Raw genomic sequence first — 21,341 nt, 5'->3', positions numbered from 1 at the left:
AACGTAGTGCACAGGCATACATGGAGAGTCACTTAGGATGTTTGTTTAAGGCTGTTCCTGACCCAAGCATCTGCACAGGGGGACAGTGAGATAGCTCAGTGGGTTAAAAGGGCCACGCCTGACAGCCTGAGTTCAATCCCAGGAACCCAGGAAGATGGAAGGAGGGAACCAAATTCCTACAGATTGTCTTTTAACCTCAATAAATAAATGAAACAGCAAGGAAGGAAGGAAGGAACAAACTGTAAAGATTCACCTTCAATTCTGGTGCAACTCCCTGAGCACTAGGTGAACCTCAAGCCAGGAAACGACAGCAAAGAAGCAGAAGTCATGCAAAGGAAAAGGAAAAAGGGCTCAGGATACTAAGAGGAAAGCTGCCAAGGCAGCACCTCAGAGGACCCTGGTCAAGTCTCCGGAGAAGGACTCGCAGTGGTAGGAGCTGTAGGTCTGGCTGCGGATCACAGCGTGCAGATTTCCTCCCAGGATCCTCCACGCAGAGGAAGCTGGGATCTTGATGTAGGCCACAGAAAACTTGGACTATGAGTCACTGTGAGGCGAAGTTGGCATCTGTTTAGAGGAAGGACAGTAGTATGCACCCAAGGGAGATTTGCTATGGTAACATTGCTTCCCCCCCCCCCACCCCCCCAATCAGGATCTCACGATAAACCGGAGCCCTGATCATATTCTGGTCGCACCTCTGGAGTGCCAGGATTACAGGTGAGCGCCACCAGCTGTGTTAATCCTGGTTAATCTCCAGAGCACCGCTAACAGAGGCTCTGTGAGTTCAAAGCCGGCCATGTCAACATATTGAGATATAAGGAATACGGTAACTTTTTTTTTTTTTTAAGATTTATTTATTTATTACATATACAGTGTTCTGCCTGCATGTACACCTGCACACCAGAAGAGGGAAGCAGATCTCCTTATGGATGGTTGTGAGCCACCATGTGGTTGCTGGGAATTGAACTCAGGACCTCTGGAAGAGCAGACGGTGCTCTTAACCGCTGAGCCATCTCTCCAGCCCGCTGTGGTAACATTTGAAATGAGGAAAGAGGGTATGGTTGTGCTATAATTATAAGCACAGGTGCCTGAAGAGGCTCCAGGCGTTGGATCCCCAGGGGTTACAATGGTTGTGACGGAGCTGCCTGATTGGTGCTGGGAACCAAACTTCGGTTTTCTGAGCAGAAGCAATAACATTCTTTTTTTTTTTTTTAAAACGTCAGACGGGTAATGTGCCCACGTCGGAACAAGGTTTAGTGGGCGGCACATGTCACGCAGAGGCATGAATACCCAATCATCACGCTTATGAACCAAAAAAGGATCAGCAGTAACATTCTTTTTGTTTGTTTGTTTGTTTGAGACGGAGCTTCTCTGTGTAGCCTTGGCTGTCCTAGACTCACTTTGTAGACCAGGCTGGCCTCGAACTCACAGCGATCTGCCTGCCACTGCCTCCCGAGTGCTGGGATTAAAGGTGTGCGCCAAGCCATGACACTTGTTTATTTAAAAAAATATTTATTTTGTTTTATGTGTGTGGATACCATCCCTACGTTTATGCCTGTGCCTGGTGCCTGTGGAAGCCAGACAGGACACTGGAGCCTCTCTCTCTATGAGCCAGTATGTTGATGCTGGGGAAGCCAACACAAATCATTTGTTAGGGCAGCAAATGCTCTTTTTCTGTTGTTGTTGTTGTTTTCGAGACAGGGTCTCTCTGTGTAGCCCTGACTGTTGTGAACCTCGCTTTGTAATCCAGGCTTGCCTTGAACTCACAGAGATCCACCTGCCTCTGCCTCCTCAGTGCTGGGATTAAAGATGTGCAAACACCATACCCGGCTCAGCCAGTCCTCTTAACCACTGAGCCAGGGTCTCCAGCCCTGACGTTTGTCTCGAAGGCACTGCTGTGAGCATTTCACGTGGGTTACTTCTCATAGACTCTGTCGTGTAACTCCAGATCACTGGGTTTTACTGTGGCTGTCGCCATTTTCAGATGGCGTTGCTAAGGCATGTAGTTCACAGACTGCTTTACCCCTGTGCTCTAGCACAGAGGACAGCAGTGAACCAGTGTGTTGTCTGCATCTTGCTGCAGGAAAGCAAAACAGTTTGATTCTTTTTTTCTTAGTTTTTGGAGACAGGGTTTCTCTGTATAGCTTTGGCTGTCCTCACTTTGTAGACCAGGCTGGCCTCAAACTCACAGCAATCCACCTGCCTCTGCTTCCCGAGTGCTGGGATTATTTTAAGCAGAGAAAGATTTAATAAAGCATTTGGGTCCATACAAAGTCATCATAAGGGGCTTGTGGCTTAGGATTCCTAGAATAATACTAACCAAGGACTGTCTGGAAGAGATTCTGTTTTGTTTGTTTGTTTGGTTGTGTTTTGTTTTGTTTGAGACAGGGTCTCTCCGTGTAGCCTTGACTGTCCTGGACTCACATTGTAGACCAGGCTGGCCTAGAACTCATAGCGATCTGCTTGCCTCTGCCTCCCGAGTGCTGGGATTAAAGGTGTGCGCCACCACGCCCAGCCTCAGGAAGGGATTCTGAATGGAGGCTACAAGTGATACTCCTAGGCTGAAGTTTGGGAATCCAGAAACTGCTGCCCTCAACCTCACCAAATAGTGTTTAAGAATTACAGTTGTGGGGACTGGGGAGATGGCTCAGAGGTTAAGAACACTGGGTATTCTCCCAGAGGTCCTGAGTTCAATTCTCAGCAACCACATGTTGTTCATAGCCATCTAAATTGAGATCTGGTGCCCTCTCCTGGCCATGCAGGCAGAACACTGTGTACATGATAAATAAATAAATCTTAAAAAAAAAAAAAAAAAACTAAAAAAATGAATTACAGTTGTTAACATAATGTATACATTAATGAGATTTGTGACATCTGCCTACCTGTATAAATGTGCTGTCTTGACAGCCGAGAAGTTTCCATAAATATATATGTCATCACTAACAGCCCACCTTGTCATAAAAGAATATCTCATTGGTATTTCACACGACAGCAACTTAACTGCAAAGGAGTCTGGGAAGTATACTTTTTAGTTTTCCAAAAGGAGGAAGTTCTAAAGGTGTCTGAGTAATCTCGAGGGTGCAACTTGGCGATTGACCCAAAATTTTTACATGCTGAGCACTGATGCCTTTTATATAAATAAATAATTAGGTCTTCTAGCAGATGCTGCTCTCATTACCAACGTTCACCCTGTGTATTTATCTTTTCTCTCCACAGACATCCCTCTGTGAACTCACTGACTAGGAGTCCTTCCTCTTTGCCCTCCATCAGGTTTAAGGTTTCAAGCGTAGCATCTGTACACTTCCAGGTATGAGGAAATAATTTCCTTGGTGCTGGAGACTGAACTCAGGGCCTTAGGTGTTCTGTCACTGAGCTCTACCTCAGCCTCATGTGAACATTTTAAATTCTTTTACTTTATTAACATAAATATTAATTCCATATTTTAATAGATTAAATTTATGTATTTATTTACTTCTTTTTGAGACAGGCTTTCTCTGTGTGACAGCCCTGGCTGTGCTAGACTCCCTTTGTAGACCAGGCTGGCCTTGAACTCACGTTGATCTGCCTGCCTCTGCCTCTGCCTCCCCCAGGGCTGGGATTAAAGATGTGCACCACCATGCCTGACAAAATTAAATTTCTATTATTTTTATGTGTGTAGGTGTTTTGCCTACATGTGTGTCTGTGCACTGCATGCATGCAGAGGCCAGAAAAGGCTCCCCTAGAACTAGAGTTACAGATAGTTGTGAGCCACTATGTAGGTGCTGGGAATTGAACTGGGGTCTTCTGGAAAAGCAGCCAGTGCTCTTAACAGCTGAGTCATGTCTCCAGCCCCTAAAGTTTTTTTTTTTTTTTTTTAAGAGTTATTTATTTATTATGTATACAATGTCCTGCCTGCATGTGTGCCTGCCCGTCAGGAGAGGGCACCAGATCTCATTATAGATGGTTATGAGCCACCATGTGGTTGCTGGGAATTGAACTCAGGACCTTTGGAAGAGCAGCCAGTGCTCTTAACCTCTGAGACATCTTTCCAGCACCCTAAAGTTTTAATTGATAGTATACCTCATTTAAAAAATCTACATAAAAAGCTGGGTGGTGGCACCGTCATTTAATCCCAGCACCTAGGAGGCAGAGGCAGGGAGAGCTCTTTGAGTTCGAGACCAGCCTGGTATCGTGTCCCGGTCCGCGGGAAAACCGAATCAGGGTTCCCCTGAAAGAGGGAGTGAGGATTGAAAGTAGGATACAGAGACGCGAGAAATAACGAATCAGATCAGGAAATTTCTGATCAAGATTCCCTTTAATACGGACGAGTAAGACTTTATATAGTAAGGTCAATAGGATCTATTCTGATCCCTCTCTCCCTAGCTCCCAAGGCAAGAAGAACATAATAGCCTGAATATCTATCTGTAAGAACTTCCTATTACTGAGTAGCTCTCTGAAAGGATTTCCTTAACCCTCCAGGTGTCTCTCAGTAGGGACTTCCCTACTTCTTTCAAAGATAAATAGTCCAAGGATGGCCTGGAACACAAAGATCTTCTCCGGCAGAGCTCTGCAGCCGGAAGGTCACAGTGTGCAGCCTTAACCTGGGATTTCTGACGTGGCAGAATTTAACACGGCTCCCCACAGCCTGGTCTACAAAGTGAGTTCTAGGACAGCCAGAGCTACACAGAGAAACCTGTCTCAAAACAAAACAACATCAACATCAACAACAACAAAAAAGCTCATATAAAAAGTAGAATTTTGTGGGCTGGAGAGATGGCTCAGAGGTTAAGGGCACTGACTGCTTTCCCAAAGGTCCTGAGTTCAATTCCCAGCAACCACATGGTGGCTCACAACCATCTCTAATGTGATCTGATGCCCTTTTCTGGCCTGCAGGTGTACATGCAGGCAGAGCACTGTATACGTAATAAATAAATCTTTAATAATAATAATTTTTAAAAAGTAGAATTTTAGGCCGGACGGTGGTGGCGCATACCGGTAATCCCAGCAATCAGAGAGGCAGAGGCAGGCGGATCTCCTGTGAGTTCAAGGCCAGCTTGGTCTACAAAGTGAGTCCAGGACAGCCAAGGCCACACAGAGAGACCCTGTCTCGGAAAAAAAAATTAGAAAAAAGCTTGAGGTCTGGAAAGGAAACAATAGGACAAGCAAGCTATAAATCTTGGCAGTTGCCAGGAGGGAGGAAAATGGAGGAGGAGAAGAGGAGGAGGAGGAAGGGGAGAAGGGGAAGGAGGAGGAGGGGGAGGAAGAGAGGGAGAGACAGAGACAGAGAGTAGAGAGACATGCCTTTTTGAGCTGGGGTCCAAGATAGCTGGCATGTTGAGCTACATGGTGGAGGGGTGCAGAGTGCTTCAGAGAAAGGATGAGAAATCCCAGACCCGCAGGGAAAGATTGGGGGCCAGTGTTCAAATGGAAAAGATAGGCAGGTAGGTAAGTAGGTAGGTAGGCAGGCAGGCAGGTAGGTAGGCAGGCAGGTAGGTAGGTAGGCAGGTAGGTAGGTAGGCAGGCAGGTAGGCAGGTAGGTAGGTAGGTAGGCAGGTAGGTAGGTAGGTAGGTAGGCAGGTAGGTAGGTAGGCAGGCAGGTAGGCAGGTAGGTAGGTAGGTAGGTAGGCAGGTAGGTAGGCAGGCAGGCAGGCAGGCAGGCAGGTAGGTAGGCAGGTAGGTAGGTAGGCAGGCAGGTAGGTAGGTAGGCAGGTAGGTAGGTAGGCAGGCAGGCAGGTAGGTAGGTAGGTAGGCAGGTAGGTAGGTAGGCAGGAAGGCAAGCAGGTAGGTAGGTAGGTAGGCAGGCAGGCAGGTAGGTAGGCAGGCAGGCAGGTAGGTAGGTAGGCAGGTAGGTAGGTAGGTAGGCAGGCAGGCAGGTAGGTAGGCAGGCAGGTAGGTAGGTAGGCAGGTAGGTAGGCAGGCAGGTAGGTAGGCAGGCAGGTAGGCAGGTAGGTAGGCAGGCAGGCAGGCAGGTAGGTAGGTAGGCAGGCAGGCAGGTAGGTAGGCAGGCAGGCAGGTAGGTAGGTAGGCAGGCAGGCAGGCAGGTAGGTAGGTAGGTAGGCAGGCAGGTAGGTAGGTAGGTAGGCAGGCAGGCAGGCAGGTAGGTAGGTAGGCAGGCAGGCAGGCAGGTAGGTAGGTAGGTAGGCAGGCAGGCAGGCAGGTAGGTAGGTAGGCAGGTAGGTAGGCAGGCAGGTAGGCAGGTAGGTAGGTAGGCAGGTAGGTAGGCAGGCAGGTAGGTAGGTAAGCAGGCAGGCAGGCAGGTAGGTAGGTAGGCAGGTAGGTAGGCAGGCAGGCAGGCAGGTAGGTAGGTAGGTAGGTAGGCAGGCAGGTAGGTAGGTAGGTGGGTAGGTAGGTAGGTAGGCAGGTAGGTAGGCAGGCAGGTAGGTAGGTAGGTAGGTAGGCAGGTAGGTAGGCAGGTAGGCAGGTAGGTAGGTAGGCAGGTAGGTAGGCAGGCAGGTAGGTAGGTAAGCAGGCAGGCAGGCAGGTAGGTAGGTAGGCAGGTAGGTAGGCAGGCAGGCAGGCAGGTAGGTAGGTAGGTAGGCAGGCAGGTAGGTAGGTAGGTGGGTAGGTAGGTAGGTAGGCAGGCAGGTAGGTAGGTAGGTAGGTAGGCAGGTAGGTAGGTAGGTAGGCAGGTAGGTAGGTAGGCAGGCAGGTAGGTAGGTAGGTGGGTAGGTAGGTAGGCAGGGAGGCAGGTGGATAGACAGACAATAGATGACAGTAGGTATATACATACACAGATGGATGGAAAGATAGGAAGGCCATAGAAAATAGATAATGGGCATTAAGCGGGTAGGCCTAGCAGTTCTGTGTGCCGGAAGCTTTGCCATCCGCTCTATCGAGAGTGGCTTCTGGGAAGGACAAGCCCATGATCTCATGAAGGGATCATCATGCCTTCTGTCTGCTTAGCATGTCTTCAGGTGACTCTGCTTTCCTGAGGAGACTGTCTCCCACACAGGTAGAGAGGTGTCCCGCTGGGTTAACTCGGGGCAAGGACAAGAGTGTATACAGCCTTCCGGTCTTCAGAGCAGATGGGAATGCTCCTGTTTCCCCGACGGCCGCGCGCACAGATCCCACTCAGTTTTTCCCGAGTGGGCCTCAATATGACGATAGCGCCATTTTTATTTTTTTTATATTATTATTATTATTATTTTTCCAGACAGGGTTTCTCTGTGTAGCCCTAGCTGTTCTGGACTCGATTTGTAGACCAGGCTGGCCTTGAACTCACGACAATCCACCTGCCTCTGCCTCCCGAATGTTGGGATTAAAGGCGTGTGCCACCCCGCCTGGCTGAGAAACCCTGTCTTGAAAAACCAAAACCAAAAACCTTTGTTTTAAATTGTGCATGTGTGTGTGTGTGTGTGTGTGTGTGTGTGTGTGTGTGTAGGTGGCAGTCTGTTCGTGTGAGCACAGTGCTTTCAGAGGCTGGAGGGAGGCCCTGGGTCTCCTGAGATGGGCTTACAGCTGGTTGGCTATGAGCTGCCTGGCCACTGAGTGAGTGTCCTCTGTGAGAGAACTCCAATACAGACACTCAGCGGGTGAGCTGCCTCTCCAGCCCTGTGATCTTCCGGTTTAAGTCATACGGAAAGTCAATAATCAGACCATTACAAAGACCGCTAACGCATTTTAAGGATGTTTAGACCTATACTTAGGATTTTAGGCTGGAGCTAAACATTTGAACATTATCAATGGAGTTGGGGCAGGCCGTAGGAGTGATTTTATGGCCCCGGGACTCCACTTGCTTCGGGCTATGCGCATACCTGCACGCCTCTCCTCTAACGACGTTCCTGGTAACAGGGACTTTCACCCTGCATTGAGCTGCATGTACACCCCACTAGGTGAGGCACATCGTGCTGCAGCCAGCGTTCCCTCCTTCCATCTCTCCCTTCTTCTTTTGTACTTAGTGTGTGAGACGGACAACAGCCCGTAGACAAGGGCTCTACCCTTGATATCAAGACCTGAGTGTCACAGTTCTCCGAAAAAGATGGGGTCATATATTGCTCAGTGGTCTCCCCTGCCCTTCCCTCCCCTCCCCACCTCCCCTCCCCTCCCTTCCCCTGCCCTTCTCTTCTCTTCTCTTCTCTTCTCTTCTCTCTCTCTCTGCAGTGCTTTCAATGCATCCCACATCCTGTTGGCTATCGCCCAGCTTTCCAGGCTATCTCCGCTCTGATGGAGTCGTAATGGCGGCTATCTCATTAGGGCGTCTTCCACGCTCTATCAGATGTGCTGGCATTTTAACTTATTTGGAAATAATCTACTCCCAAGTCCAAGTGGCAGTCAGGCAGGGAAATACATTTTACTCCCAGATGCTTGTGCTAACACTTTCAAATCCGGGATCTGGCGGCTGCATCTGGGTCAGTGACTTCAGCGTGCCGGCTTAGACTTTATCCCATTGGGCTGTGCGGTGGTGGTGCACGCCTTTAATCCCAGCAGAGGCAGGTGGATCACTGTGAGTTAGAGGCCTGGTCTACAAAGCGAATCCAGGACAGTCAAGGCTACACAGAGAAAAACCCTGTCTCGAAAACCAAAAAACCAAAAAAGAAAAGAATTTATCCCATTGGACAATGTTCTGTGGCTGTGATTATGGTCCACCCAGTGGTGCTGGAGTTCAGAGAAAGGAGGTTCTGTTTCAGAAGCTTGCTAGGTGCCGCCTTGCAGGTGAGTGTCTCAGATCAGGAACCAGAGCTGTTTTTACAAAGGTGACTTAGGAATGGCAGCCCGCCCCTTGTCTTAGCCTGTGGGGTCCATTCTTACTCAAAACACCACATTCTGCTCCATGGCCCCCATTGGCTTGTGGCATCATGCAGAAAAGAAAGAGAGAAAGAAAGAAGCCTTCTCCCTGTCTTCCCACCCACTCCCGGCTCAGACAGGGTTTCTCTGTGTAGACCAGGCTTAAAGCCTTCAGCTCCTTTCCTAACCCAAAGTCCACATTCTGCCAACAAGAAGCGTGGTCAGGAGCCACGGTGGCCCACCACCTGACACACGTCTCCATAGTTCGCTTTTTTTTTTTTTTTTTTAAGATTTATTTATTTAGTATACAGTGCACATTAGGTTACATTATAGATGGTTGTGAACCACCATGTGGTTGCTGGGAATTGAACTCAGAACCTCTGGAGAAGCAGTCAGTGTTCTTAACTGCTGAGCCATCTCTCCAGCCCCCATAGTTCACTTTTTCATTGGCACCGAAAACACAGATCTATCCCAGCTCAAACAGCTGGCAAATGAACCCCCGGGATTCTACTGTGGAGGGCTTATCTCCTGCGCTCTTGTCTGTCAACCAAGACGATATACTACAAATCCTATGCAGAAAACAGATGCTATTCTGTATATTCCAGACAGATAATTTACGGCAGGGACATAAGAGAGTGTGTAACCCGTCAGTTCACTATTAATTTTATCTTGAAATGCTGCTGCCCGACTTACTGCAGGTACTTAACAAATGTGTGTGCAGCCCCTAAACTCATTCAGTGCTGCCTTGAAGTTTTACCTCTTTTACAAGGAACTGAGTTGTCTATTGAAGGCTTTGCATTAGGGAAAAGTGCTGAGGCTGGGTCCTTCCCCTCAGCCTCTGTCGCTCCTCCCACTTGTCAGAGGCAGTGTCCAAGAAGATAATTTCCTGCTTTACTTTTTTTTTTTTTAGATTTATTTATTCATTATGTACACAGTGCTCTGCCTGCACAACAGAAGAGGGCAGCAGATCACGTTGTGGATGGTTGTGAGCCACCATGTGGTTGCTGTTTTCTTGTGTTTGTCGTTTGGAGATGTGGTCTTGCTGTGTAACCCAGGGTAGCCTGGAATTCTCTCCTGGCAGCTTTTTTTTGCTTTTGTTGTTTGGTTTGGTTTTTGCAATGCTAGAAATCAACATGGGGCCTTTCCCCATAAGCTAGGCAGGTACTTTGCCACAACAATTTAGCCCTAGCCCTTTCTTCATTTGTTTGTTTTTGTTTTGAGACTGTCTTGTGAGTTTTCCAGGCTGACCTTGAACTTTCTCTGTAGCTACAGGCCTTGAGTTTGTGATCCTCCTGTCTCAGCCTTCACCATAGCAAGGACTACAGGCCAGCAGGAGCAGTTCATATGGAACCTGCCACCTCTGTGTCTTGACTATATTTTATAAGACAAGGTTTTAGATGGGCAAGCGAGCCTTCTGGTTCGCATCTTCAGCGACTAGTCCTAGGCTTGACTCTCAGTTCCTCTGAACTGTGTGTGTCTTCCTTGCCCCCCCTTCACCCCCACCCCCCTGCAGAATGGAGATCTCCTCTCACCAGTCTCACCTCCTGCAACAACTGAACGAGCAGCGCAGGCAAGATGTGTTCTGCGACTGCAGCATTCTCGTGGAAGGGAAGGTCTTCAAAGCCCACCGAAACGTCTTGTTTGCCAGCAGCGGCTACTTTAAAATGCTGCTCTCTCAGAACTCGAAGGAGACCAGCCAGCCAACCACAGCCACGTTCCAGGCTTTCTCCCCCGATACCTTCACAGTCATCCTGGACTTCGTCTACTCTGGCAAGCTCTCCCTGACCGGACAGAATGTTATAGAGGTGATGTCCGCCGCGAGCTTCCTTCAGATGACTGACGTCATTAGCGTGTGTAAGACTTTCATTAAGTCCTCCTTGGACATAAGCGAGAAAGAAAAAGATCGCTACTTCAGCCTCTCGGATAAGGACACCAGCTCGAACGGCGTGGAGTGTACCTCCTTTTATAGCAGCAGCTGGCAGGAAGAAAGCGGGTCTCCCCGTTCTCACCTGAGCCCAGACCAAGGACCAAGTATAGTAAGTGGGAAGCCGTGGAGCAAGTACGGTTACCACGCTGCCCCCCAAAGGAGTACTCAGCAGCCGTTGGCCAAGCTCGAGCAAAGGAAGGACGCCGCCATTAAAAAGAGCAAGCACGTGAGGTTGCCGCAGCCACCTCAGGTCCTTCATTTTAAGTCCGGCAAAGGAGAGGCACGGACAGCCGATTCCGCCAACCATGTGTCCCAGTCTGAAGAGCAAGTACAAGTTGATGCAGAAGTGGACTCTGCTCCTGCTGCCTACCAGTATGGCCAAGGGTCTGATGTCACATCCAGGGGCTTTCCAGGTAACCCAAAAACTCCCAAGTCCCAAAGGACCTTAATTTTTAGGTGCCATGGCAGTTAAATCAAATGATCTTTTAAAAAATATTTATTTGTTTGTTTGTTTATGTATTTATTATGTGTACAGTGCTCTGACTACATGTACACCTGCATACCAGAAGAGGGCACCAGATCTCATTATAGATGGTTGTGAGCCACCATGTGGTTGCTGGGAATTGAACTCCGAACCTTTGGAAGAGTGGCCAGAGCTCTTAGCATCTGAGCCATCTCTCCAGCCCAAACCAAGTGATTTCTATTTTATTTTATTTTATTTTGTTGTTGTTGTTTTGTTTTTTGACACAGGGTTTCTCTGTGTAGCTTTGGCTGGCCTGGACTCACTTTGTAGACCAGGCTGACTTCGAACTCACAGTGATCTGCCTGCCTTTGCCACCTAAGTGCCAAGTGATTTTTAAAGAGATTTATTTCTATATTTGTGTGTGTGTGTGTGTGTGTGTGTGTGTGTGTGTGTGTGTGTGTGTGTGTTTGAGCATGTATGTATGGTTGATACCTAGAGAGACCAGAAACATGTGTTGGATGTCCTGGACCTGGAATTTCAGATAGTTGTGAGCAAGCAACCTGACATGGGCGCTGGGAATTGTACTCAGATCCACTAGAAAAGGAGAGGTTGCTCTTAAACCATTGAGCCATCTCTCCAGCCCCTTATATGATTTTTTAAAGTTGTGCTTTTTACTCAAATTTCTATTTTTTAAAGATTTATTTATTATTTATACCGTATTCTGCCCGCATGTGCACTTGCCTGCCACAAGAAGGCACTAGATCTCACTACAGATGGTCGTGAGCCACCATGTGGTTGCTGGGAATTGAACTCAGCAACTTTGGAAGAGCAGACGGTGCTTTTAAATTCTGAGCCATCTCTCCAGCCCTTAAATTTATCTCATAGAACATAAATTTAAAATGTTTAATTCAGGGGCTGGAGAGATGGCTCTGAGGTTAAGAACACTGACTGCTCTTCCAGAGGTCCTGAGTTCAATTCCCAGCAACCTCACAACCATCTATAAATGTGATGTAATGCCCTCTTCTGGTGTGCAGGTGTACATGCAAATAGAGCACTCATATACATAAAAAATGTTTAATTTAAACTATAATAGTATATTTAATGACAGTAAAAATAATAGCATGCTCACATATACACATATGCACACGGATTACACACATCATCATCATCATCTAAAAAGAAGAAAAAGAAAAAAATTACCTGAGGGTGTCTTGTGGCAACACACTTTTGCAGAACTTAGCTCTGGATTAACCCCAGCACCACCACAACAACAAAAAAGCATCAACAAGTATATAAAAAGAGGGCAAATGTATAGAATATATAAATAGAACAAATTTAAGTTATTTTATACCTAGGCATGGTAGCCCACTACTAAGGGTGAGGCAGGGAGCCGGGTGGCAGTGGTGCACACCTTTAATCCCAGCAATCGGGAGGCAGAGGCAGGCATATTGCTGTGAGTTCAAGGCCAGCCTGGTCTTCAAAACAAGTCCAGGCCAGCCAGGGCTACACAGAGAAACCCTGTCTCAAAAACAAAACAGACAAACAAAAAAGGTGAGGCAGGATGCTCAAGGCCAGCCAGAGCATTGGTAGATTGAGGCCCTGACCTGAAAACCAAAGCAAGCAGCTGGGGAGAAAGCTCAGCACTTAAAGGCATCTGCCACCAAGTCTGAGGAGCTGAATTCAAATCCTGGGGACACCACACATGGTGGGTGTGACCAGATGATGACTCTTGTAAATTCTCTTCCTGACTCCTACACTCCCAGTGTGGCACATATGTGTACCAACATGTAACCCACACACCACAAATAAAATACATAAATAAAAATAATTTTAAAAAAAATCTCTTTGAGCACATTATGGTGGCACATACTTTTAGTCTTGGGCAGAGGCAGGTGAATCTCTGTTGAGTTTGAGGTCGGCCAGGACTGCATGGTAAGGCCCTGTCTCAAACAAACAAGCAAAAATTATTTTTTCAAAATTCCTTGTGGGGCCGGGCGTGGTGGCGCACACCTTTAATCCCAGCACTCGGGAGGCAGAGGCGGGCGGATCGCTGTGAGTTCGAGGCCAGCCTGGTCTACAAAGTGAGTCCAGGACAGCCAAGGCTAACACAGAGAGACCCTGTCTCGAAAAACCAAAAAAAAAAAAAAAAAAAAAAAAAAAAAAAAAATTCCTTGTGGGGCACTGGAGAGATGGCTCAGCAGCTAGGATCACTGGCTGCTCTTCCAAAGGACTGTGTTCAAATCCCAGCAGCCACATAGCAGCCCACAGCTGTCTGTAACTCCAGTTCCAGGGGATCTGACCCGTCCACACGGACATACATGAAGACAGAACACCAATGTAAATAAAATTTAGAAAAAAAATTATAATTGCTTTAAGCTGGGTGTGGTGGTGCATACCTTTAATCAGAGCCCTCGGGAGGCAGAGGCAGGGAGACCTCTGTGAGTTCGAGGCCAGCCTGGTCTACAAAGCGAGTCCAGGACAGCTAGGGCTCTGTTACACAGAGGAACTCCCTGTCGTGAAAAACAAAATTAATTGCTTTATTTTTGGCTTGGGTGTATAGTTCTACAGTCTCGTTCTGCCTTTTTAATTTTAAAATATAATGTGAAATAAAAGGGTGGTCGTCTAAAGTTACTTGGTATTTGCACCCGCTATGCTTCTGTGCCCAGGATTACTTGACAGCGTGGTTAGTTCAGGTCATTTGTCCTTTACCTTCCTAAGACTGGACTCAGCAGCCGCTCTGGATTCCTTACACTAGCAGACTCGTAACCGTGGTTTCACCCAACTGTCTTGTGACAGATGATCTGCCCAGGCTGCGATTCAAGTGCCCATACTGCACACATGTGGTGAAGCGAAAAGCAGACCTCAAGCGCCACCTGCGCTGCCATACAGGAGAAAGGCCCTACCCGTGCCAAGCTTGCGGGAAGCGGTTCAGCAGGCTGGACCATCTGAGCAGCCATTTCCGAACGGTGTGTATACACGTTTCCATCCTTCTGCTTCTGGTCAATATGTGCGTCTTTCTGCTTTTCTTCTCGCTCCTTTTCCCGCTTTGTTTGTTTGTTTGTTTGCTTCCCCTCTAGCAATGGGGGATTGAACACTGCGTCATGCATGCTAAGCAAGCTCTCTACATTTCCAGCATTTATCTGCTTTAATAATGTAAATTGGGGGTGGGAAGGGGGCTCATTCAATAAAGTGCTTGCCACGGCAAAATGGGAACTTGAGTGTGGATCCCCAGCACCCACAGGAAAAAAAAAATGCATGAGCATAGAATTATAGCACTGGGGCAGCACAGACAGGAGGCTCCATGGAATTATCCAGTCAGCTAGGCTTGCTGATCAGTGAGCTCAAGTTTAGTGAGAGACTTGAAAAAAAAAAAAAAAAAGAAAGTGAGTCTAGGACACCCAAGGCTACACAGAGAAACCCTGTCTTGAAGAAAAAACAAAGAAAGAAAGAAAGAAAACAGCCAGGCGTGGTGGTGCACGCCTTTAATCCCAGCACTCGGGAGGCAGAGGCAAGCGGATCGCTGTGAGTTCGAGGCCAGCCTGGTCTACAAGGTGAGTCCTGGACAGCCAAGGCTACACAGCGAAACCCTGTCTCGAAAAACCAAAAAAGGAAAAAAGAAAGAACGAAAAGAAAAGAAAATGGCTAGAGAGATGGTTCTGAGGTTAAGAGTATTGGCCAAAGGTCCTGAGTTCAATTCCCAGCAACCAACCACACGGTGGCTCATAACTGGCTATAATGAGATCTGGTGCCCTCTTCTGACCTGCAAACATACATGCAGGCAGAATACTGTATACATAATAAATAAGAAAAAAAAAAAAAAAAGGTAGAGGGGCTGAGAAGATGGCTCAGTGATTAAGAGCACTGTCTGCTCTTCCAGCGGTCCTAAGCAAACACATGGTGGCTCACAACCATCTATAATGTGATCTGATGCTGTGTTCTGGCCTTCAGGTGTACATGCAGATAGAGCACACGTGCGTGCAAGAGCACACACACACACACACACATAAATTATTAAGCTGAGTGTAGTGGTGCACACCTTTAGTCTCAGCACTCAGGAGGCAGAGGCAGGTGAATTTCTGTGAGTTTGAGAGACCAGCCTGGTCTACACAGAGAAACCCTGTCTGGGCCGGGAGTGGGTGGGAAGAGAGGGAGAAGGCTTCTTTCTTTCTCTTTTTTTTTCAAGACTGGGTTTCTCTGTGTAGCCTTGGCTGTCCTGGACTCACTTTGTAGACCAGGCTGGTCTCGAACTCACAGGGATCCACCTGCCTCTGCCTCCCGAGTGCTGGGATTAAAGGCGTGCACCACCACCGCCCAGCTGAGAAGGCTTATTTCAGAAATACTATTTCACTTTGTAAATGATGCACAGATTTATAGACAGTTATATGGCATTTTTTATTCTGGGGTTCAACGGGTAAAGGCACTTCTTCCACACCTGACAACTGAGTTCAATCCAGTGGCTCACATAGTGGAAAGAGAACCATTTGAAAGTCATCCTGGGACCTTCACATGTGCATGATAACACACATGTACACACAGATAGATGCTAAATAACCTGTAAATAACATTCACTGGTCTAGAACTCACAGAGGTCCGCCTGTCTCTGCCTCCAGGATTAAAGGCATGCACCATTGCAACCTGCATATATATATTTATTTATTTTTTTTTTTTTGGTTTTTCGAGACAGGGTTTCTCTGTGTAGCCTTGGCCATCCTGGACTCACTTTGTAGACCAGGCTGGCCTCGAACTCACAGCAATCCGCCTGCCTCTGCCTCCCGAGTGCTGGGATTAAAGGCGTGGGCTACCACGCCTGGCTCTTGTATATTTAAACAATTTTATTCTCCTTTGAGGCCTTGAAGCAGGAGATACTCTTTTAGTGTTAAATCATTTTATCTTTCCATTTTAGTTCACATCAAATCTCAATTGGTTTGATACATGTCTCTGCCAGGAGATGGAGAGTAGCCTGTTCAGTTGTCTTAGGTGTTGGGGCAGAATCACCATTTATCTAGGTACTTAGCATCTACCATTGATTGGTGCAACCTGCCGAGACCTCCATGGGGCCTGAGTCTGACCTGTCTCCTCTGTACCTTCTTCCTAGTCTATATCAGGCTCTTTCTAGTCTCCCTAAGGGAGGGAGTAAGAAGGGCCATAGGCACTCACAGTCAGGGACTGTCAACAAAGTGTCAAGGAATTTGCTGTTCAAGGCTCAGGGCCCCCGATTTTCTTCTATGCACACCTTTTACAAAAATAAGACAGCCGGGCGTGGTGGTGCACGCCTTTAATCCCAGCACTCGGGAGGCAGAGGCAGGCGGATCGCTGTGAGTTCGAGGCCAGCCTGGTCTACAAAGTGAGTCCAGGACGGCCAAGGTTACACAGAGAAACCCTGTCTCGAAAAAAACAAACGAAAAAATAAGACTTAGCTATCCTGTTGTTCTGTGGCCTGCGCTCCTGTGTGAGTCTGGGCCTTTCCACTACAGTACAGCCTTACCTAGCACTCAGTTCAGTTCTGATTTCCCCAGAATCCCTGCCAAACCCTCATTTATAGCTGCTTGTCTGAGCCAGCGTCGGTCCCTCCGTTAAGTCCCCTAGGTGTGGTTTTAGTCTAGCAGAACCCCACCCACCCTGCACCCCTTCCTCTGGATTGCTGAAGATGCTAAGCCATTTAATCTCCTGTCTCTGAAATTGCTTGCTTCTACATGGTGTTGCTTAGCTCATTCCTTTAGTCTCCTGCATTTTCTTTTTCTTTTTCTTTTTCTTTTTTTTTCTTTTCTTTTCTTTTTTTTTCTTTTTTTTTTTTTTTTTTTTTTTTTTTTTTTTTTTTTGTCTCCTGCGTTTTCTATGCACTGAAGTTTCATCTAAATCCTTTATGGTTCTAAGTAAAAGGCTTTGTCCGGAACACAATCAAGGCCAGTGTTGTATAGTTTACCCATCACGCTAGGAAATACAACTGGAAGACCGGTCGTTAGTGATCACACACTGAACACTTGGTTGGATGATAGCTCTGTGCTCCCACGTCTGTACACTCACAGTGCCGCCTTTGCTCTGTGTGTGTGTCTGTGTGTCTGTGTGTCTGTGTGTGCATGTGTCCGTGTATGGGTTTATTCTCATGAGTGCAGTACCCATGGAGGCCAGAAGGGGGAGACAGACTCCCCAGCCCACTGTGGGCACTGGAAACTGAACTCAGGTCCTTTGGAAGAGCAGTATTTGTTCCTAACTACTGGGCCAATCTCTCCTGTCTTCATTTCTTTCTTTCTTTCCTTCCTTCCTTCCTTCCTTCCTTCCTTCCTTCCTTCCTTCCTTCCTTCCTTCCTTCCTTTCTCTTTATTTAAAATAAATCTTTAAAAAGATTTATGTGGGGCGGAAGACATGGTTCAGTGGTTAAGAGCACTGACTGCTTTTCCAGAGGACCCAGGTTCAATTCCCAGCACCCACATGGCAGCTCACAACTGTCTGTAACTCCAAGATCTGACACTCACAGACATACATGCAGGTAAAACACCAATGCACATAAAATAAAAATAAGCAAACTATTAAAAAAAGATGTATGTTATGAGTGCTTTGTCTGCATGTCAGAAGCCAGACAAGGTACCGCGTCTCCTGACACTGACGCTTTAGATGGTTATGAGCCACCACGTGGTTGCTTGGAATTGAACCCAGTGCTCTTAACCGCTGAGCCATCTCTCCTGCCTCCATCTAACTTTCTAACCAAAGCATCTCATGACCCTTAGCTCATGTGGTCCTCACTTTCCACCCTGTGCGTAGCGTCCACATCAGGGGTGAAGAAGCAGGCAGGGATAGTCCAGTGGGTGAGCGAACTACAGTATTGTTTTTTTTTAAAGCAGTGTCCATTCAGGCTAGTTGGGTTCCCCTCTGTCTGCATAATCCCCTTATCTGTTCAGTATTATCATTATTTTTTGTTTGTTTGTTTGATTTTTTTTTTAAGAGACAAGGTTTCTCCGTGTTAGCCTTGGCTGTCCTGGGCTCTCTTTGTAGACCAGGCTGGCCTCGAACTCACAGTGATCCGCCTGCCTCTGCCTCCCGAGTGCTGGGATTAAAGGCATGTGCCACAACCCCGGTCATCTGTTCAGTATTTTGGGGGTTTTTGTTGTTGTTGTTGTTGTTTGTTTTAAATATTTTTTTACTTTTATGTATATGAGTCTTCTATCTGCATGTACACCTGCAGGCCAGAAGAGGGCATCAGATCACATTATAGATGGTTGTGAGCTGGGAATTGAACTCAGGACCTCCAGGAGAACAGCCAGTGCTCTTAACCGCTGAGCCATCTCTCCAGCCCCTGTTCAGTATTTTGACTGACAGCTTGAAACAGGCTTACCATCTTTACATTTGCTCTGAGCTACTCAGTGAATAAGTGACAAAGATCCCGACAGAACCAGTTCCAGGACACTAGCCCTCTCGCCCCCACTGTGCTCCACTTCCCACCCCATCTTTTTGTTAACAAAAAGAGCCAGTAATCTTTGTTTAAAAAAAATGATAAAGTTATATTCAGGATTATGTTTTTCTTTCTCTAGTTAAAAAAAAAAAATACATGAAATAAGTTAAGCTATATAGAGTCCTTAGAGCAAGGCCGTGAGGTGGCTCAGCAGTTAAAGGCTCTTGCTCTACAAGCCCTGGCTACCGAGGTTCAAGTCCCAGATCCCATCAAGGAGGAAGGAGAGGGGAGCTGGAGAGATGGCTCAGCAGTTAAGAGCCCTGCCTGCTCTTCCAAAGGACCTGGGTTCAATTCCCAGCACCCACATGGCAGCTCACAACTGTCTGTAACTCCAAGATCTGACACCCCCACACCAACACACATAAACTAAAATTAAATAAAATATTAAAAAAAGAAAAAAAAGAGCACTGACTGCTCTTCCAGAGGTCATGAGTTCATTTCCCAGCAACCACATGGTGGCTCATAACCATCCACAATGAGAGCTGGTGCCCTCTTCTGGAATGCAGTACATGCAGGCATAATACTGCATACATAATAAATAAATAAATAGGAGGAAGGAGAGAACCAATATGGCAAAACTATTCTCTCCATATGTTCACAACAGCATGCACATGCCCCCCTTATACACAACAACAACAATAATAATTTCTTTAAAGTCTCTAGAGCAGTATATAGCACACAGTGTTTTACTCTGGGAAGTAGTCACCTCTTTTCTATGTCAAAATACTATTGGGTTAATGGACGTGTAGAATTACCAAGTTTTCCACAGTATCACTACTGTTATAGCTGTTATTTAGAGAAAGCTGATATCTTTTGGTTGGTTGGTTTTTGGTTTTTGGATTTTGGTTTTTCGAGACAGGGTGTCTCTGTATAACAGCCCTGGTTGTCCTGGACTTTGTAGACCAGGCTGGCCTCAAACTCACAGATATCCGCCTGCCTCTGCCTCCCAGTGCTGGGATTACAGGTGTGCGCCACCACGCCCCACTTTTGCAGGGCTGTTATCTAATGTGGCTATGATGCACATTTATCACCGGCACCTGGGATCTTTTCTGATAATTAGCTGTTACCTTGAGTTTATGCATGGCTTTGAATATTTTTTTAAAGAAACATTTATTTATTATGTATACAGTGTTCTGCCTGCATGTATGATGGCATGCCAGAAGAGGGCACCAGATCTCCTTATAGATGGTTGTAAGCCACCATGTGGGAGTTGAACTCAGCACTTTTGGAAGAGCAACCATTGCTCTTAACCTCTGAGCCATCTCTCCAAGCCTTTTTTTTTTTTTTTTTCTTTCTTTCTTTCTTTTTTGTTTTGTGTTTTTTGTTTTTTGTTTTTTGTTTTTTGTTTTTCGAGACAGCGTCTCTCTGTGTAGCACTGGCTGTCCTGGACTCACTTTGTAGACCAGGCTGACCTCGAACTCACAGCGATCCACCTGCCTCTGCCTCCCGAGTGCTGGAATTAAAGACGTGAGCCACCACCGCCCAGCCATTCTCCAAGCCATCTTAAGTGTATGAACGGGTCCCTAAAATGACAAACTGACCCACTTTTGAAAATGTATTTTCATCACTACTTACATCTCTACACAGATCCATCAGGCGTGCAAACTAATCTGCAGGAAATGCAAACGCCACGTGACTGACCTCACGGGGCAAGTGGTGCAGGAAGGAACCCGGCGCTACAGACTGTGTAACGAGTGCCTTGCGGAAGTGGGCATCGACAGCCTGCCTGTGGACCTGGAAGCTGAGCGCCATCGCATGTCCCCCACAGACGGAGAAAAGGATGCCCGGTGGCGCCTGAGCGAAGAAGAGAATAGGTCCTATGTGGAGATTGTCGAAGATGGGTCTGCCGATCTGGTCATACAACAAGTTGATAGCGAGGAAGAGGAAGAAAAAGAAATAAAACCCAATATTAGGTAGCCTGACGTGTGTGACCTGTCCGAGCTGGCATGCCTGCAGTTTACACGGACATCTCTGCGTGGGCAGAGCCTGGTTCATGGGTTTCTCCTGCTGACGTAGACGCGGCCTGACGTAACGTGCATGCTTTCTGAAGAGGCCACTGCGTCCGTCCGTTCTGCACTTGGTTGCTGCACTGGGAACACCTTGCTTGCGTTGCCATGAAGGATGATCACTTACCCTTTCTGTTATTACAGGGATACCATTTTCTTTAAATATGGGAAAAATCTATTTAGCAAACTTTTTTGAGTAAAATATTTTAAATAAATCTATCACAAAACTTTAAGACAATCTTTTGTGTGTTTGGTTTTGGGGTTTTCTTTTTTTTTTTTTAAATAAAAATTTGTTTATTATGTATACAGTGCTGTGCCTGCATGCATACCTGCATGTCAAAAGAATGCATCAGATCACATTCTAGATGGTTGTGAGCCACCATGTGGTTGCTGGGAATTGAACTCAGGACCTCTGGAAGAGCAGTCAGTGCTCTTAATCTCTGAGCCATCTCTCTAGCTCCCGGTTTTTGGGTTTTTGAGACAAGGTTTCTCTGTAACAACCCCGGCTGTCCTGGACTGGCTTTGTAGACCAGGCTGGCCTCAAACTCACCGCGATCCGCCTGCCTCTGCCTCCCGAGTGCTGGGACTACAGGTGAATGAATAAAATAAATTACTACTAGCTCACACTAATGCCCACAATACATACTTAGGGAAGTAAGTCCAAGCTCATGAGAACAGAATTAGAATCAAACGTGTGACCTCAGTTGTTTTTGTTTGTTTGTTTTGGGTTTTTTGTTGGTGGTGGTTTTTGGTTTTGGTACTTCATGGCAGTGTAAGCCGTGGCTGTTCTGGAACTCA

General features: G+C 46.9%; 1 protein-coding gene and 1 non-coding gene across 2 annotated transcripts; one reads left to right on the top strand and one right to left on the bottom strand.

Moving 5' to 3' along the window:
- Window positions 1-1,214: 1,214 nt before the first annotated feature.
- On the bottom strand, window positions 1,215-1,319 carry LOC127212109 (small nucleolar RNA U13). Its single transcript, XR_007833492.1, has one exon. It is a non-coding gene; the product is annotated as a small nucleolar RNA U13 (small nucleolar RNA).
- An 8,891-nt stretch (window positions 1,320-10,210) lies between these two features.
- On the top strand, window positions 10,211-20,797 carry Zbtb8a (zinc finger and BTB domain containing 8A). The gene is made up of 3 exons (XM_051170925.1): window positions 10,211-11,040; window positions 13,887-14,056; window positions 20,125-20,797. The coding sequence occupies exons 1-3, from the start codon at window positions 10,215-10,217 to the stop codon at window positions 20,452-20,454; spliced, it is 1,326 nt and encodes a 441-aa protein (XP_051026882.1). The 5' UTR covers window positions 10,211-10,214; the 3' UTR covers window positions 20,455-20,797.
- The last annotated feature ends 544 nt before the right edge of the window (window positions 20,798-21,341 follow it).

Source organism: Acomys russatus, chromosome 29 (assembly GCF_903995435.1).
Source record: "Acomys russatus chromosome 29, mAcoRus1.1, whole genome shotgun sequence".
NCBI lineage: Eukaryota > Metazoa > Chordata > Mammalia > Rodentia > Muridae > Acomys > Acomys russatus.
This window is presented reverse-complemented; position numbering and strand designations above follow the sequence as displayed.

Excerpts from the sequence above, each read along its gene's own strand:
- Zbtb8a (XM_051170925.1), top strand. The coding sequence starts at position 10,215 with ATGGAGATCTCCTCTCACCAGTCTCACCTCCTGCAACAACTGAACGAG. Across the intron at positions 11,041-13,886 it reads CACATCCAGGGGCTTTCCAG|ATGATCTGCCCAGGCTGCGA; the intron begins GTAACCCAAAAA and ends GTCTTGTGACAG. Across the intron at positions 14,057-20,124 it reads TGAGCAGCCATTTCCGAACG|ATCCATCAGGCGTGCAAACT; the intron begins GTGTGTATACAC and ends ATCTCTACACAG.